We start from the raw sequence: 17973 nt of genomic DNA, 5'->3' as shown, positions 1-17973 counted from the left end.
GGCAAGACTACTTCATTGTGATAGTGTGGTCTCCCAACAGGAGGTTCACAATGTCTGGCTGTATCTCTTTTTGTGATGTTAGCTACCTTGATGCGCAGTACCTACATCCGTTCATTCTTACTAGGAATCGTTTGAATGGTATTTTGATTGTAAAATCATGAGTTGCAAGAATTAGAACAGCATTCTAACCGAACGTGCATTGTAGCAGAATTGCATTCTAACCAATATGCGAATTTAATCCTAGTACCCTTTAACTCAATCAAAGTATGAATATCATGGTCCGTCTCATCTATACTGGAAACCATTACTATTTCTAATCCATCAACATCATGATTCATGTAAAATTACTCAAGCAATATGAAGTACAGTCCTTTCTAATTTAATGAGGGGCACATAAAAACATAGTTGAACATATATGAAAAACCTACTTGAATAGCACATACAAACACTAAGGGGAATGAGAATAATTGCAGTGATTAGATACATAAGGAATTATACAGGAATTTTTTTATGTAGAGGGTAATTTAAGCAGAAGAGATAGGAATAGTGAAGGAGATTGATGAAAAAGTCATCTCAGGGAAGACAAATACTGTGAGTAAAAGTTTGTCCATAGGAGTGAGCAAACCCTGAACTAAGTAAGTGAGAAATACCTAGTATAGTACCTAACACAAAATTGGTGTTCAATAAATGGTCACATTTGTAGGTTGCTATTACAATAAATTTATGCCTTCACTGGAATCACAGTGGCATTCAGCCACCTTTTAGATATTCTTACTCCCCAACTGTCCTTTGTATCTTAACTCTGCCAATTAGTCCCTGAAGTGTGAGAACTTGATTTCCTCAGAACAACTGTTGCTACCAGAATCACAGGTCTGGGGTTGGAAGCAGACTGGGAGGCTTGGCGAAAGTGTTGGTGGAATAGGGAAAAGTGTGCCATGTCATCCCAACCCAGAACTTAAACAAAGTCTGTGCAACTGTTTACATGATCAAATTCCCAGATTACCCCAAGAACCCAATGGAGTATTTGCATTACGTTTAAAAACCAGAGTTGAATCAGTACAATCAAAGGAGCCATCAGGCTAGAGGTGTCTGCACAGCTCTGCCTCCTAAAGGTTTTTTTGGTTTTTTTTGTTTTTTTTTTTGCGGTACGCGGGCCTCTCACCACTGTGGCCTCTCCCGCTGCAGAGCACAGGCTCCGGATGCGCAGGCCCAGCGGCTACGGCTCACGGGCCCAGCCGCTCCGCGGCACGTGGGATCCTCCCGGACCGGGGCACGAACCCGCGTCCCCTGCATCGGCAGGCAGACTCTCAACCACTGCGCCACCAGGGAAGCCCCTCCTATAGGTTTTAAGTGAGTGTTGAATTCAATCTAAAGAGAGCATTGAAACTCATGACTCAACAATTTTGTATTATAATCATCAAGCTTGCTAAAAGACTTGATCTTAATTATTCCCACCGCAAAAAAGAGATGATAATTTATGTGACATGATAGAGGTGCTATCCCCCAAATGGCAATCATATTACAATATGTAAACGTATCAAATCAACATGTTGAACACCTTAAATTTGTGCAATGTTATATGTCAAATACATTTCAATTAAAAAAATGACTCATAGTTTTAATTTGAGTTGAAACACCAAGTTATTTTACTTTTCACAGAAGGAACTTAAAATGGCAATGCATAAAATTAAAGGAAACAAGGCCAAATAAGAAGGCCAGTAAGCAGCCTAGCAAAACCAAATGAAATGGTTTTTTTGTATAGGTCAAAGCTCATGAAATATCACCATTTCAGTTGACTCAAGTTTGAGTGAACCCAGCTGAGACCTGGATAGAACAGGGGCTATGCAAGAAGTACTGTGAAGACAGTGACAGGATAAAGAGATGGAGTTGAAGGAGAGAAACACAACACTGTCCACTTAGGCTTTAAAAGTCGTGTCTTTCCTGAACTGCAAACATGGCTGCCCTGGTTACCTGTGTTTTCTTTATTTAGAATCGAATGTGGAGAAAGAACCGTTCTTTTCATGAAAACAATTCTTGCATCGGAACAGACCTGAACAGGAACTTTGCCTCCAAACACTGGTGTGGTAGGTTGTTTGCTTTATTTCTAACAAATGTCTCTTCATTTAAAAGGTGGTATTCCTAAAAGCTCATTAATTCAAACTGATTAGAGGGGAGGCCTATCTGAATCAGAAGATAATTTAGGTAAGAAACTTTTTGGTTAAACGTAGTGCTATGAAGTTTGACTCAGATCAGCAAAACACCCTTACCCTGTTCCTCCCTGCCATGTCCATACCTTTAAAAGAAGGAAGTTGGATTAGTTCTTTAAGTTCCCTTCTAGCTTCAAAATTCTAAAATTCTATTTCTCTGAAATCATAAGGAAGTGACCACTAAATTTCCTACTTTCATCAACAAATAACATTCATTATGAGGATATCAAAGGCTAGGGTTGGGTGGGTACCTCTTATTTTCAATTGCTTTGGAAAATATTGACTTCTATAGTGCTGCAAAACATTTTGTGGGGTTTTTTCCCCTTTGGCTTGTGGGATCTTAGTTCCCCAACCAGGGATTGAACCCATGCCCCCTGCAGTGGAAATGTGGAGTCCTAACCAATGGACCATCCTGGAATTCCCAGAACATTTTGTTTTGTATTCACTATTCACTTTCTTAAGTTCTTTCTTTCATGAATATCGTAAAGAGAAACTTGTGTCCAGCACTGTGGGAGCTCCTTGTTCCTTGATTCCAATGAGTTAAGACACTCAGTGAACACTGATTTAGGCATTTGGGGATATTGTCTGCTCTCAAGGAGGTAGGTGTTAGTTCACCACCCCCTCACTGTGTTTCATAGTTACTACATTTAAGAAACGACTACAAAGCAACACTAAACTTAACGACTGAGCTGGAATCACCCATATTTTTGGAGGTGGGAGCATGTGACAACAAGGGAACACAGCTATTGAAAGCACAGAAACATCCTCTTCCTCCCATTCCTTTACTCTACACAGTCCTAGGTACATGATCTTCTGTATTTTCCTTTTAAAAAAAGAAGTGAAAATTCATGATTTTGAACATTTCATCATTATCCCAAAGTAGATATGAAAACTTTTCGGTCGAGTACTTACCTTTTCTCTTCATTTCCTCCTTCCTCTAAGTCAGAAACCCCATGAGGGCAGTGACCACTATCCATTACCTAGTGCAGTACCTGACACACTGAGGGGTCTCTGAAAGCTATTCAAATGAACATGTGCATGAAATTAGTTGTTTTAAGAGAGCTACAGATAAAGTAAGTAAACAGAGGAAAGAACAGTTGATCCTGCCTCAGGCTAAAGGGAATCACTTAGTGGTTTCTTCGTAAGAGGCCGTTGTTAAGATTATTCAGTAAAAGTGCCCACTGCGCATTCTTTCATGTGTTTGTTGGCAATCTGTATATCTTCTTTGGAGATCATTAATCATTAGAGAAATGCAAATCAAAACTACAATGAGATATCATCTCACACCAGTCAGAATGGCCATCATCAAAAAAATCTAGAAACAATAAATGCTGGAGAGGGTGTGGAGAGAAGGGAACACTCCTGCACTGTTGGTGGGAATGTAAATTGATACAGCCACTATGGAGAACAATATGGAGGTTCCTTAAAAAACTAAAGATAGAACTACCATACGACCCAGCAATCCCACTACTGGGCATATACCCTGAGAAAACCATAATTCAAAAAGAGTCATGTACCAAAATGTTTATTGCAGCTCTATTTACAATAGCCAGGACATGGAAGCAACCTAAGTGTGCATCATCGGATGAATGGATAAAGAAGACGTGGCACATATCACATATATACAATGGAATATCACTCAGCCATAAAAGGAAACGAAATTGAGTTATTTGTAGTGAGGTGGATGGACCTAGAGTCTGTCATACAGAGTGAAGTAAGTCAGAAAGAGAAAAACAAATACAGTATGCTAACACATACATACGGAATCTAAGGAAAAAAGAAAAGGTCATGAAGAACCTAGGGGTAAGAGGGGAATAAAGACACAGACCTACTAGAGAATGGACTTGAGGATATGGGGAGGGGGAAGGGTAAGCTGTGACAAAGTGAGAGAGTGGCATGGACATATATACACTACCAAACGTAAAATAGATAGCTAGTGGGAAGCAGCCGCATAGCACAGGGAGATCAGCTCGGTGCTTTGTGACCACCTAGAGGGGTGGGATAGGGAGGGTGGGAGGGAGGGAGACGCAAGAGGGAAGACATATGGGAACATACGTATACGTATAACTGATTCACTTCGTTATAAAACAGAACCTAACACACCATTGTAAAGCAATTATACTCCAATAAAGATGTTTAAAAAAAAGTGCCCACTGAGGTGTAAAGACTGCCACAGCAGTGATAATTGGACAGGGAGCCAGAGAAACAGCAGCTAATATAAAAGACCTCTGAATAAATAGAGCTGACAGTTGCTAAGTGCTGAGCAGTTTATATATTCCATCCCCTGAGTTTCATTATCTACACATCATGGATGAAGAAACCCAGACTTTAAAAGGTTAAGTCCCTTGCTCAAGAGCACAGAGCTAGGAAGTGGCAGAGCTGGGATATAAAGCCAGGCCGACTAACTCCAAGTTTGTTGAAATTCTTCTAAGTCTGACAATCACTCTTCAGTTATAAGTTCCCTTTTGGAACTTCTTTCATCCGCAAGCTCTTTTGCTGCTCTATTTTACTTAATGTTTTTCGTGGTAAAATTAGCATTACCTGGGCTTCCCTAGTGGCGCAGTGGTTGAGAGTCTGCCTGACGACGCAGGGGACACGGGTTCGTGACCCAGTCTGGGAAGATCCCACATGCCGCGGAGCGGCTGGGCCCGTGAGCCATGGCTGCTGAGCCTGCGCATCCGGAGCCTGTGCTCCGCAACGGGAGAGGCCACAACAGCGAGAGGCCCGCTTACCGCAAAAAAAAAAAAAGAGAGAGAAAGGCAGGCTCTGTAAGGATAATAAGGATCATGGTGTAGCCCATGGAACCCAAGGACTGGGATGCAGGCAGACCTCGGAAACAGACTAGAACTGGGCCTGAGGCACTATAGGGAGCTCAATGGCTCCTTTCTTTCCCCACCTCATCTCTGCAATGCACACTGGCCTTCTCTGTGTCCCAATCCATGTGACGATAATGATGATGGTAATGCTGATAAACAAGTTATTAAACACTCAGTATATGCCAGCACTGGGAAAAGCATTTTATAATTTATCCATTTAGTAGATAAGGAAATTGAGGTATAGATAGGTTTAAAAAAATCAAGATTGACTTGCCTCCTCGGGCATGCCCAATAATTCTACTCTTTCTCAACCACTCTAGAAGATTGATGGAAATGCAAGTGAGTGATAAACTGCTTAAACGCCAAAATAGAAGACTAGAACTTTTTAAAATTACTGTTGAGTCTTAACAATTAGCAGTGCCTTACTGGCATTTAAAAAAAATAAAATTAAAGAGAAATATATTTGAAAGGAAAACTTCCAACATGTTAAGAGCTGACAGTGCCAGATGCCCATCTTGTGCCACAAGTGTTTTGTAAAATTCCCATTGAGTGAAAAGAGTTTGTCTTGCTTGGTTGCTCTGGGAAGCCAGAGAGCATATGGGTATTCAGATTTCCTGCTGGGCCACAAAAGTTCTGTTGATAGTACATAGAATGGGGATTCCAAACAGTCCTTATAATGGAAGTCTAAAAGTAGTGTCCAACTTAAGGCCTCATCTTTCATTACCGCCATTCATTCCTATAAAGGACTAATTTAGATTACATCAACTTTTGACTTATTGGTTAAAAAAAATTACCCAAGCCATATAGCTATTAAATGGCAAAGACAAGATTGAAATCAAGTGATGGGGTGATTATGAATGGTTATGAATGGTTATGAATGGTTATCACCAATGGTGCCCAATTTGAGTCTCCTAAAATAAGAGCATTTACTTCACAGGTTTGCCGCAAAGATTAAATGAGATATCGCCTGTAAGGCTTAGCAGAGTTCCTGACAGATAGCTTGTGCTCTTTGGATGTCAGCTGGTGATGTTATTGCTGTTATCTTCTTTGTTTTCAAGAGAGTAGCTTGACTGAAACTAGAATCTGCATCTTGATTTCAAGTTATCAGTGGAGGGATTCCGAATGGCAAAAGACAAGTGAGGGACCCAAATCGGGGCTAATAAACGGTTTCCAGGAGGGAAGAATCTTTCTGGGTCAGAGGTGGCTCCCTGGGGCTCTACCGCTGTGAATTAGGTACAGAGGAGAGAAGTGATGGGAGTCAGGCTACCATCCGAAGTGATGTTTTGTATAATTTCTCAAAGGAATGAACACATATTAGTCTAGCACCAAATATCGCCATTCCGTTTTACTTACTAAACCACGTTAGCAAGTTAGAAGTAGCACTGAAAGCAGACTTACATATTCTGAGTTCTCAAATGAGACTTTTATGAGCTGGATTAATTAGTGATTTTTAAGCTACACATATCAGAAAAACCAAACTTACAATGATGGAAGAAAATGGGGTTTATTTTTCTCTTGTAACCACAAGTTTGGAGGCAGAGCTGGCATTTCTGAGACTCTCTTAGCCACTTTCTCGGGGCTACAAGATGGCTGCCCTCAGGCAGCAACTGTTGGATGGCTTGCTATGAGGGCATGTAAATATTTGAATTCAAAATAAACATAAACAACATTTAGGGGACATTAGAAATATGTTCTTTACAGAGCTCAAGTGAATCCATTTATCTAAAAATGTTACACCCTATATATTAGGAGAATACATGGTCAGGGAGATCACAAATTACAATAGGTTGCATTATCTACTTATGATTCCACTCCATCAATTTCACTACAGAGGAAGGTGCCTCGAGTTTCTCGTGCTCGGAAACCTACTGTGGACTTTACCCTGAGTCGGAACCAGAAGTGAAGGCAGTGGCTGATTTCTTGAGAAGAAATATCAACCACATTAAAGCTTATGTCAGCATGCATTCGTACTCCCAGAAGATAGTGTTTCCGTATTCCTATAGCAGAAGCAAAAGCAAAGACCACGAGGAACTAGTAAGTGCTGCTTAATTTTCTCATTAGCATTTCAGAAGTACAATAATACGTAGTTCAAGAATCAAAAACTGTGGGGAAAAACGTTCTGTAGAGGACAGAGGGGGATAGATGCTTTATATCTTGATCTAACATTTCTGGGAGTCACCCTAGGTCAGGGTTCATTGAGAGACTGTAAAGGACTGAGCCTTATTTTGAGGACATGAACTTCCGTCTAGCAGAGGGGCTGTCTAGGAAAATGTCAGACTAGCTCTCGGAACCTCAGGAGGGAACCAGTCTACCTTGACCTAATCTACATATGAAGCCATATGAACAAGGACGAGGACAAGGCTTTCTGGAATTATTGGTCTGTTTGTAGGTGCTAGCTTTCTGCAACAGCCCACCACATATCAAGTCTTAGCACAATACTTAGCGATTTGATACTAGCATTGGGAATTGTTTATACACTGACCTTCCTAACTTGCAGGGGTTTGGTCCTATTAAAAGCAACTCCAATTTCAGCATTGAGGCAAGACCTCCCTCCTTTTGTGGAATGCAGTGGAGGATACAGTGAGTTCAAAGAGGACTCACAGTTGGCTACCCCCCCATCACTTTTTGGTCCCAGATAGTCTATGCTTGGGTTAATGGCAAAGGATGCAAGGGTTCTTGATGGACTGTGGCTAGGTTTGGACAAATCCTCATCCCAGATGCTCTCTGGGATGGAAGGGCTATGGCAACAGTCCACTTCTTGCCCAAGGTCTGATCTTCATGTACTGGTTTGTTTCTTATTGACTTGTTTTGGTCTGGTTCTCTTAACAGAATAAACTATAGCCACATTAGGGGCTAGCAATTCCTGAGGACAAATATAAAGTTATTTGCAGTTGCTAAGAATAACTCATTTAGAACAGAAACATCCTTGATACTTATGATTCCTTTTTCCTCTCGAGGGAGAACTTTTAAGGAAAGCTCCTTTATTGGTGTTATCTTTGAAGAAGTGAGAGGATATTCATCGTGATCTGGAAGTAGACTTAGTGTGATTTTGAATTATTTTTGGATTACTATCATCACAAGTGTTTGTTGAGAGTTATTATGTGTAAAATACTGTGTTGATGGACATTGAAAGAAGCATCAGGTAGGACCCTGCCCTTTAAGAGAATATGAAATGGTTAGGGAGCTCAGCCATTAGCAATTGTTACAGATAGCTGTACTGTAAGGTATAGTAACTACTAAGTAAGTGACACAGATGGTACAACTCACTTCTGACTGGGATAACTAGGAGTGGCCTCATTAATTCATTCAGAAGGAAACAGATAAGTGAGGGGATAAAGTCCCTGTCCCGAGGGCTTATAATCTATTAAGGTGTGACATACTGTAAAGAAAAAGGAATGATAAAGTGCCAGTGAAGTGAAGGAACAGGCACAATTTCAGCCAGATACTGAAAGATAGGATTTCTGTAAGTGGACCCGGAGGGGAAGACTTTCTAAGCTGAGGCCAAGGTTCTCCCCACAGGAAGTATGTTCAGGGGAATGTAGGGTCAAACAAAGGAAGTTGATCCCTCAGAAAGTAGATGAGGTCAGCCTGTGAAGGAGAGGTCACCTAGTCTGAATGTCAGAATCAATTTACATTTTATTCTGTAGATCAGGGGGTTCCATTAAAACTTTTGAGCAGAGGAATGGCACAACATCATATCCACTGATATTCCTCAGGTCCTTCAAGGGAGGGACAGTGAATACCATGATGCTAGTGCCAATTTCAGAAAAGATCTGCATAAGCTAGAAACAAAAATAGTGGAACAGGGGACTTTTGTTACTATCCTGCAGCACACAGGGATATAAACTTTTTTATTTGATGAGTCTTTGGGAGGCATTAGACATTTTACACGAAAAGGAAATAGAGTTTGTGAGAAGAATGAGGAGGAAATCATACATTGCTGACATACGTGTATTGTTTAGAGAAGCTGGGTTTAAAGTTTGGTGACAATTTTGTCTAGTTGTTTGCCTTTGAAATATAGTTAGACTTTGTTTTACAGTATAATTTTGTTACATATACTTTGTTTTACAAAATAAATGAATTCCTAAAAAAGACATATGAGAATTATTTTTTCTTCAACTTAAATAAAATTTCAATATATTGGAAGAGTCTGCGTCTAAAGCCACCCAACTGTGATTTCCGTAAAGAGAAAAACATTTTTAAAAGCTAATTTATTCTCCTCAATTTATCTCTTGGATAAATGCAGAGTTTTTCATATATACAATTCTCCCCACACCCCGGCTCTATTGAGATATAATTAATTGACTTGTAACATTGTGTAAATACAAGGTGTACAATGTGACGATTTGATACTCATATATATTGTGAAATGATTACCACAATAAAGTTAATTAACACGTTCGTCACCTCACATAATTAGTTTCTTCCTTTGTGGTGAGAACACTTAAAATCTACTCTCTTAGCAACTTTCAAGTATATAATACAGTATTGTTAACTATAGTCACCAGGCTGTATTTTAGATTCTCAGAACTTACTCGTCTTATAACTGGAAGTTTGTATCCTTTGACCAGCATCTCCACATTCTCCTCCCTCCACCACCCCCAGCCCCTGGCAACAACCATTCTGCTCTCTATTTCTTCATATATACAGTTTGATTGAATAAATATATGATTGGGTTTTTGTGTTTTTTTAAGAAACTTCTACCTGTCTTGTTTTAAAGCTGTACATTAACTGAAATTCCATATCTTATTGATTTCAGTCTCTAGTGGCCAGTGAAGCAGTCCGTGCTATTGAGAATACTAATAAAAATACCAGATATACACATGGCAGTGGTTCAGAAAGTTTATGTAAGTATTTCTTCTTAAGATCTTAGGGGACTGTGAGGTACTAAAGAAATTTGTGTTTGGTTTTTCTGTGTGGATTTAATTTTTCTAAGTGGAATCTTTAAAAATGGTCCCATGTAAAACAATTGGATTATAACAGTTAGAATTGGAAGCATGATAGCTATGACAGTACTGAACAAGGCTATATTAATACATAAATATACTAAAAAGAAACCAAAATGATACTTAAGAAATTATGCTCAGTGCTATAGAGTAGGGATTATAGAATTGGTATCACACTAGTTGAGTGAAACAGAAAAAGTCATAAAGGGTCAAAAGAATGTTTAAGATGCCCAGGGCCACCATGTAAGGTTGTGCAGGTTGAACACTGTACAAATCTAGGAATACCATTTACATTAGATGCTTTTTTAGGGGCAACCTGTGTCCAAGAGTATAGCTCATGGCGCACTACAGTTGAATGTCCTTTGTTTGTATCACACTGATGGAACATGTGTGTGGCAAGCTCTTAACAAATATTTTAAATTAATTTCTGCTGGGAGATATTTGTTGAGGGACTCCTTTGTATCCACAGTGGGATAACAGACAATTTTGCTCTTTTTGAAACTGGAAGGGGAGATGGGAGAAGAGAAACAGAAAATAAGCATGTAACAAGGTATCAGCAAACTATAACCCATAGGCCCAATCCAGCCCACTGCTTGTTTTTGGATAGCCTGTAAGCTAAGAATGGTTTTTCCATTTCTTAAATGGTTGAAGAAAACCAAAAGAATAAGATTTTGTGACATGCGAAAATTACATAAAATTCAAATTTCAGTGTCCACAAATAAAGCTTTATTCAAACACAGCCACACTCATTCATTTGCATATTGTCTATATAGCTTTCAGGACAGTGGAGTTGAGTAGTTCTGACATAGACTATGTGGCCCTCAAAGCCTAAAATATTAATTATCTGGTCCTTCACAGAAAAAGTTTGCCAATCTCCGATGTAAACAATTAAATAGTAACATATAGTGTAATCCCACTGATAAGTGAACAACATAATATTAGCGTATAGGTTTGAAAATGACTGCCTGAGAGAGAGGCAGCTTAGCTCAGGTGGCCAGGAAAGGTCTTCCTCGGTAGGTGACACGTCTGGGAGACCTACCCAGTAAGTGGCTGACAAACAAAGGTGTGGGAAAAAACCAGGGAGAGGAAATGGCATGTGAACAGGCTTTGAGATAATACGTGCCAAGTCCCAGAGTCTCCTTTAACAGCTATGATTTATAGGGGGATAAAAACACATTCATATTAATAATCACATCCATATTATTTTCAGTAAATTACTTGAGCACCAAAGGTCTATTAGTAGAAAGTCCAGAATCTTCCTTTTCCTCCTCAATCATCCCAAATTATCTCAGGACAAACTGAGGCCAGATTGGTCCACGTGGTGTCTCTGTCTCTTGCTGTCACTGGTCTATCTCTGCCTTTGCCGACTCAGGTCCTTGCTCTGGGTCACAACTTCCGTTCATAATTCAGAGCTTTCTTGATTCCCATCCTCTCTCTCCTGTTGTTCCCCAAAGCATGACCATAGTGCCTCAGGGCTGGAGGCAATTCTAGAGCAACTTCTTGTTTTGACGAAATCATTCCATCTCCAGGCATGCATTCATTCAATACAAATCTGTGCGTGTGTGTGTGTCTGTGTGTGTGTCTGTGTGTGTGCATGCGTGCGCACGTGTACATAAGTATAAAAAAATTCTGGAAGAATAAATGCCAAATATTAATAATAGCTATCAGAAATATTTTCTGAATGAATAACAACTAATCCACTGTTGATGGATATTTTTCAATACTTCAGTATAAACAGCGCTTCAGTAAACACCTTTGTCATTAATTCAAGTATAGGTATTGGAAGGAGGAAAAATGATCACTTTGCATATTATATGAGTGTCTACCTGGAAAACACAAAATAGAGTAACAAAGAGTTGAGTAAGGTGGCTGACTATGAACTAAATATAAACGAATCTATAACTTACTTATATACCAAAAACAATCAGGAAGAAAGTAAAATGGAAAAAAGATCCTACTGCCCCCCCCAACATACATGTATACACATGCAGACTGTACATATAGATACATACATACATATATAGATTCATTGTTAAATGTATGTATGTGCGCACACAAATCCATATGATCTCTATGAAAAACCTAGAAAACTTTACTGGTGTACATAAATGAAGACAAATAAAAGGAGAAACCCACTATGGTTTTGAGTGGAAAAGCAATACAAAAAAAAGTGCTAGTCATTCTAAATTAGTTTGTATATTTAATGCAGTCCCAATGAACACTTAAATGACTTTGAACTTCATTTGAAAGAATACATTTGGTAGAAGAGCTTGTAAAATTCTGAAAAATAAGATTAATAAGAGAGAATTTGCTCCAACCAAGTATTAAAACAGATTATAAACCTGTCATAGTTGCAGGGGTTTTTTGTTTTAATTATACTAATTATAAAGACACAAAGAAGCAATTATGGATAAACAAGAAGGTTCAATGTAAAGGAACTGAGCCTGGAAGTGACATCATTAGAAGGGAATAGTGAGTACAGAAAGACACTCAGATATATAAGATCTAGTATCTCATAAAGAAGGCATTTCAAACAGTTAAGAATGTTAGACATTGTTCAATTAATAGGGTTGGAAAAACTGGTGAGTTACTTAGACAAAAATTGTACTTAGATTACTAACGTCTTTCTCCAAAATAAATTCCAGATACATAAAATATTTTAACATAAAAACACTGCCATAAACCAAGTTGAAGGCTAAATGACCAAATAAGAAAAAAAATTCTCCACATATTACACAGGGCTAATAACACTAATGCTGCTTTTATAAGTAATCTATAAAATGAATCAAGAAGAAAAATGAGCAAAGACAATTGATAAAAATATAAAGATGGTCAATAAATATACAAAAAAAGGTTCAACTCACTGATAATCAAACATAAAGACAATTTGATATTATTTTTCACCCACAAAATTGCCAGAAATGTATAATTCACATGGATGGTATGGGAATGGAGCATGGGCATATTCATACCCTGCTAATGGAGGTATAAATTAGTTCAATTCTTTTGAAGGCTATTTGGCAACGTGCAGCACAACAGCACAACGTGCAGCTCTCCAAATAAATAATTATTAAAATTAATTACATCCAGCTTTACAGAGCAATGCTATGAGATCATTAAAAATGATAAGGTAGGGCTTCCCTGGTGGTGCAGTGGTCAAGAATCCACCTGCCAATGCAGGGGTTATGGGTTCGAGCCCTGGTGCGGGAAGATCCCACATGCCACGGAACAGCTAAGCCTGTACGCCAGAACTACTGAGACCATGTGCCACAACTACTGAAGCCCGCGTGCCTAGAGCCCATGCTCCGCAACAAGAGAAGCCACCGCAATGAGAAGCCTGCGCACCACAACTAGAGAAAGCCCGCGCGCAGCAAGAAAGACCCAATGCAGCCAAAAATTAAAGAAAAAAAATGATAAGGTAGATTTGAACTCATTAATACATAAAGCTGGCCAGGATAGATTATGTTTAGGAATGTTCCTGAATATCTTGTATAGAATGATCTTATTTATGTAGGAAAAATATGTTAAAGTATGCACTGAAAAAGAAAGCACTAGAATATAAATGGTGACCATCACTCCTTGGTAGGGTTATATGGGTAATTTTTATTTTCTTCCTTAACCTGCTTTCCTTCAATCTCTATTTTCTTCCACAAACTTAAGATTATTTAATAATCAGAAAAAAGCAAGACTATTTTCATTTTTAGGGAAAAAAATCCCATGTTGTTAGTTAACTTGAAACATCTGTATTTCAAAAAGTAATTTCTTTTTTCTTTTTGTAGATCTAGCTCCTGGAGGTTCGGATGACTGGATCCATGACTTGGGCATCAAATATTCGTTTACGATTGAACTTCGAGATACAGGCAGATACGGATTCTTGCTGCCAGAGAGTTACATCAAACCCACTTGTACAGAAGCTTTCGCTGCTGTCTCTAAAATAGCTTGGCATGTCATCAGGAATGTTTAATGCCCCTGACTTTTTCACTCTGTTTCCATATTTTAATTTACTGATTCCAGCCAAACCAAATCTTTGTACCAGTTTCTTTTTAAGTTTTATCAGTTTTCATAAAAGGTTTTCCCATTCCTTGGTTTTGTCAAAGAACAAAATAAATGCTACCTTAAAATTAAGGCAGACAAGGGTTCACATTTCTTTTTCCTTTTTTTTTTTTTTTGAGAGGCTGGGTACTGATTTTTTTCTTTGATTCGCCACATTTGACTAGACATCTCAAGCCATTGTAATACCTACTTTCATGCAGAGCATTGCATCCTGAACAAGAAAAGGAAAGGTTGTCACAAGTACATTAAAGATTTCTGCTCCAAATTTACAGTAAGTTTCTGCTAACGCCTTTAAAAACACACCCGTGCATTCCGTTTGCTCCACTGTAACAGACGATGGCCGAGAAAGCAGAGGAGTGTGAAAAACAGGACAAATACCGCCTGTCACTCCAGTTCAGCTGCTCAATAAAAACGTTGAGCGAATGAATGCAGTTATCTTCGACAACAAACGTGGCACTTTTGCATATTCACAACAGCTGTCCATTGTAAGAAATTATGTAATAAAAGTAGAAAACGCTTTCTCTTAAATCCACTGTTAATTGGGAATTTTCTCTCTCCCGGGTTCCCGGTTTCTTTTCCAGGGCTAGCTCGTTAGGCACAGGTTTTTTGCACGCCTAGGAAGCGACGTTACGCCCAGGGGGCGCGTCCACAAAGGGGCGGTGCATACGCGCTGACGACTAATCTGGCAGCCGGAAGCTGCCTCGGTCTACAGAGGAACAGGGCGAGCTCTTGACTTCCGGCGGCATTTTGAGGCGATCCTCGTAGCGGCCTGATAGTGTTTTCCTTGTCTCTTCTTACTCTCCAGTCTCTCTTCGTTCCTTTTTTTCCTACGTCCCAGGCTCGCTTGACCCTGGCGAAGCGGCAGGCGGGTTCCGCTCCCCAGCCATCCCGGAGTCCCTCGGTAGCCGAGGACAGGTTCCCGGGAGCCGCGCGCACCTCCTTCTCTCTGTCGTCTTCCGGGGCCAGGCGCGGGGACAGAGAGTCGCCTCCCCCGCTCCTTGGAGCGGCGGCGGCGGTGCCACCTCCGGACTGCGCTTGCGAAAGGAGCTCAGCGAGGAGGTAAGTTTGAACTCCGTGAATTGGCGTGGGTTCCGGGGGAAAGGCGTTGGGTGGGCCCGGGATGGGGAGGCCCCGCTTGTCCTCCATCCCTGCTTGGGTCACGCCGGAATTTTGAGCTCTCCTTGAGCATTCCACCCTTAACTCTGCAATAGATCCCTGTGCTCCAGACTGGTTTCTCGCCCTGGTTCTGATTCGGGCGAGTTTGCCTAAGGGGGCAAGTGGATTCAGACTGGAGGCTTTGCTGGGTCACTACCATTTGATGGGAGCCTGGGAACTCTTGCGCGGTATTCGCATTGGTATGAGATGGAAGGGTGCCGGAGTATGGTCTTAGATTGAGAAGCTCCCTCTTTACACATTCCAGACCCGTTAGGGAAAGGTATCTTACTTTTGGTTATATTTGGTCTTGGTTATTTCCCGGCAGTGATTACGACGCAGGTGCTCGGAGTTGAGGAGTGTTACTTTATCTTCACAGTCCCTAGGTAGTTACTTTTGGCAACTGTCAGAAACCCGGAAAGGTGAATGAAAGGAGAGGCTCTGATGTTTGGCATTGTCTCTTTGTAAATAGCTTAAAATAATTTATGTGGCTGGAAAATTATTCAGAGTCGATATCACGTGAATGATATCGGTAGGATCTTGTTTGTGGAGCGTAGTGTCGAGCCATTCGGTTATATCCCGAGGTTTTCAGATAATTTGAACTACTTTGAAAATTATGGGCGTACGCAACCTCTTCAGGTTTTTGATTGTTTTGAAAAAATAATTTAAAAGTTTGGAAAAATCTTCACACCTCAGGTTTTCAAAGTTTTGCCAAAAATACTGTTGCAGTAAATCCAAATGCTTATGCAGTACAATCCATGCGTATGTATGTGGTGCCGGTTCTCGGAGTCTGGTTCTGCAGTGTTTGAAATTACTGACTTTAGAACCTAAGCGACAATGTTTTGGACAGTTTTGTGGACATATCTCTAGATTTTCGAATAATTTAGAATTTAATGAAATATTTCGATTATAACATGACAGTTTCACAAAGAGACTAAGAATGTAGGTGCAGGTATGTAGCAATTTGTGTCTAAAAATAGTTGTATTGTGAAACTAAGACTTTTACTGTGGGAATCTGGGAGGATCTAGTTTTTTCAGGTGCATGCCTCTTACGCGCTTCCTAACTATCGGTGATTCGAAATGAACATTGCGTATTTTAAGATATGCAAATTTATCTAATTTTCATATTTATAAATTAAAACTAAAATCCCACAGGTGGATGCTATTTTACTTTACAAGTTATCAAACATTTAATAAGTTATCGGTGTTAACTTGTATTGTAATATGCACTGACATTTACATATAGAAAGCAGTTGTTTAACATTTATTTATAGAATTGGTTTTCAGTAAATTTTAGTCTTTCCTACCTCCCCCAAACCCCACTCTGCTTTTCATATAGAGTTGAGTTGGAGCTTTTTCAGCAGATACTTAATAGCAGTTGAAATGTTAACTGATGTTGGTATATATAAAGTGTCTTCTATTCTTTTTTTGGTCGTTCTGTATGTTGCAGTTCTGTTTACTTCACTTTATAGTAGTTGCCAGCATGGGATATTCTCCCTGCATAGTCTTTTTAACAAAATGTATTTTCTGCACAATGCTACAATATTGCCTTCCTCACACCTGTGTAGTCAGTTTAGTGCTGACGATTCTGTTTTGAATTCAGTTTGAAATTGTTTTAGTCTATCTACATATAAGCAATTGGCAAGATTGTTCAAGAAAGTTCTTTTTTTCTTAAAATATGTTAAGAAAAAATTCTCTCACACTATGCAACAAATAAACTTAACTGTTTTTCTTTCAAAACTAAGAAATATAAATATGAAGAGGTCTTATTTTTAATATAACACTTTTAATTTTAGGGTGCCAGTGGATAGAGATTTATTCTCCTACCAGTTAGTACCAGTAATTATGTAGCTTTAATTGCTTAGTTATTTCACAGTTTCCTAATATTATGGTGCTACTTATCCAGATTAAAGTGTTTTATGCTTTCATTTATGCTACCGGAAGATGAGAACTCAAAAAGATGTAATTGTGGATTGCAGTGAGAATACTAGAACTAATAAGTTTTACTGACAAGATTTTAGTAATCAGGGTTCAGAAATAATTTAAAAAGAGGCCCCTGTGTTTCTCCCTTCTCAGTCATATTTATAGCATGAAGCTATGAGTACATTGTGATATTTGTAAGTTTCCGGGGGAAGGAGGACATTTCCCATTTATTAAGACTTTTTGTTGTGTCTTAATAGATTTAAACTTTGTGTCCCGTGTTTTTCATTTTCTTTATGCCGCGCGGCTTGTGGGATCTTAGTTCCTCTGACCAGGGATCGAACCTGGGCCCTTGGCAGTGAGAGCTCAGAGTCCTAACCGCTGAACCGCCAGGGAATTCCCTTCATTTTCTTTTTCAGTTGAAAAAATATTAAAACTTCTGATATTTATTTACTCTACAAATGGAGAGGAGAAATAGGAGAATAACTCAACAGACTTTTACCACTGTCACTCTGGCTTTGCTAATAATGCTCGTGTTTGGGAAAGACATGATAATGTGAGTGGGAGTGTGATGGTTACTTAAAACTAAAGAATAAATTGAAAACTGAGGGAAAGCCTTCAAAGTCTCTGAGATAGGGAAGACTTTAATATTTATATTTTTTCTTATTGTTTCTAATTTTTCTCATATATTTTGAAGCATTTACTTCTTATTGAAGCCTGTTCAGATATTAATTGAAACAGTTTTCCTCCTCTCATTCAAATCTACATTTTATTCTTTTGTGGTTTATCTTTCTCTTTGGGCCCAAATTTTTAGAGTGAAAATTCTAATCATCATATTAGATGGTAACATAGTTTTAAATTAATATATATGAGCAAATG

General features: G+C 39.2%; 2 protein-coding genes across 9 annotated transcripts in view; both read left to right on the top strand.

The window, feature by feature from the left end:
• Positions 1–14094, top strand: part of CPB2 (carboxypeptidase B2) — a 40474-nt gene extending 26380 nt beyond the window's left edge. The window contains exons 8-11 of the mRNA XM_004274581.3: positions 1991–2084; positions 6855–7057; positions 9783–9870; positions 13749–14094. Coding sequence (XP_004274629.1) covers positions 1991–2084; positions 6855–7057; positions 9783–9870; positions 13749–13933 — 570 coding nt within the window. The 3' untranslated portion in view covers positions 13934–14094. The remainder of the gene's footprint in view (positions 1–1990; positions 2085–6854; positions 7058–9782; positions 9871–13748) is intronic.
• A 625-nt stretch (positions 14095–14719) lies between these two features.
• Positions 14720–17973, top strand: part of ZC3H13 (zinc finger CCCH-type containing 13) — a 91379-nt gene continuing 88125 nt past the window's right edge. For all 8 annotated transcript variants that reach the window (XM_033436787.2, XM_033436784.2, XM_033436789.2 and 5 more), the window contains exon 1: positions 14720–15081. The gene's annotated coding sequence lies outside the window, so the exon portion shown is untranslated. The remainder of the gene's footprint in view (positions 15082–17973) is intronic.

This window comes from Orcinus orca, chromosome 18 (genome assembly GCF_937001465.1).
Source record: "Orcinus orca chromosome 18, mOrcOrc1.1, whole genome shotgun sequence".
NCBI lineage: Eukaryota > Metazoa > Chordata > Mammalia > Artiodactyla > Delphinidae > Orcinus > Orcinus orca.
This window is presented reverse-complemented; position numbering and strand designations above follow the sequence as displayed.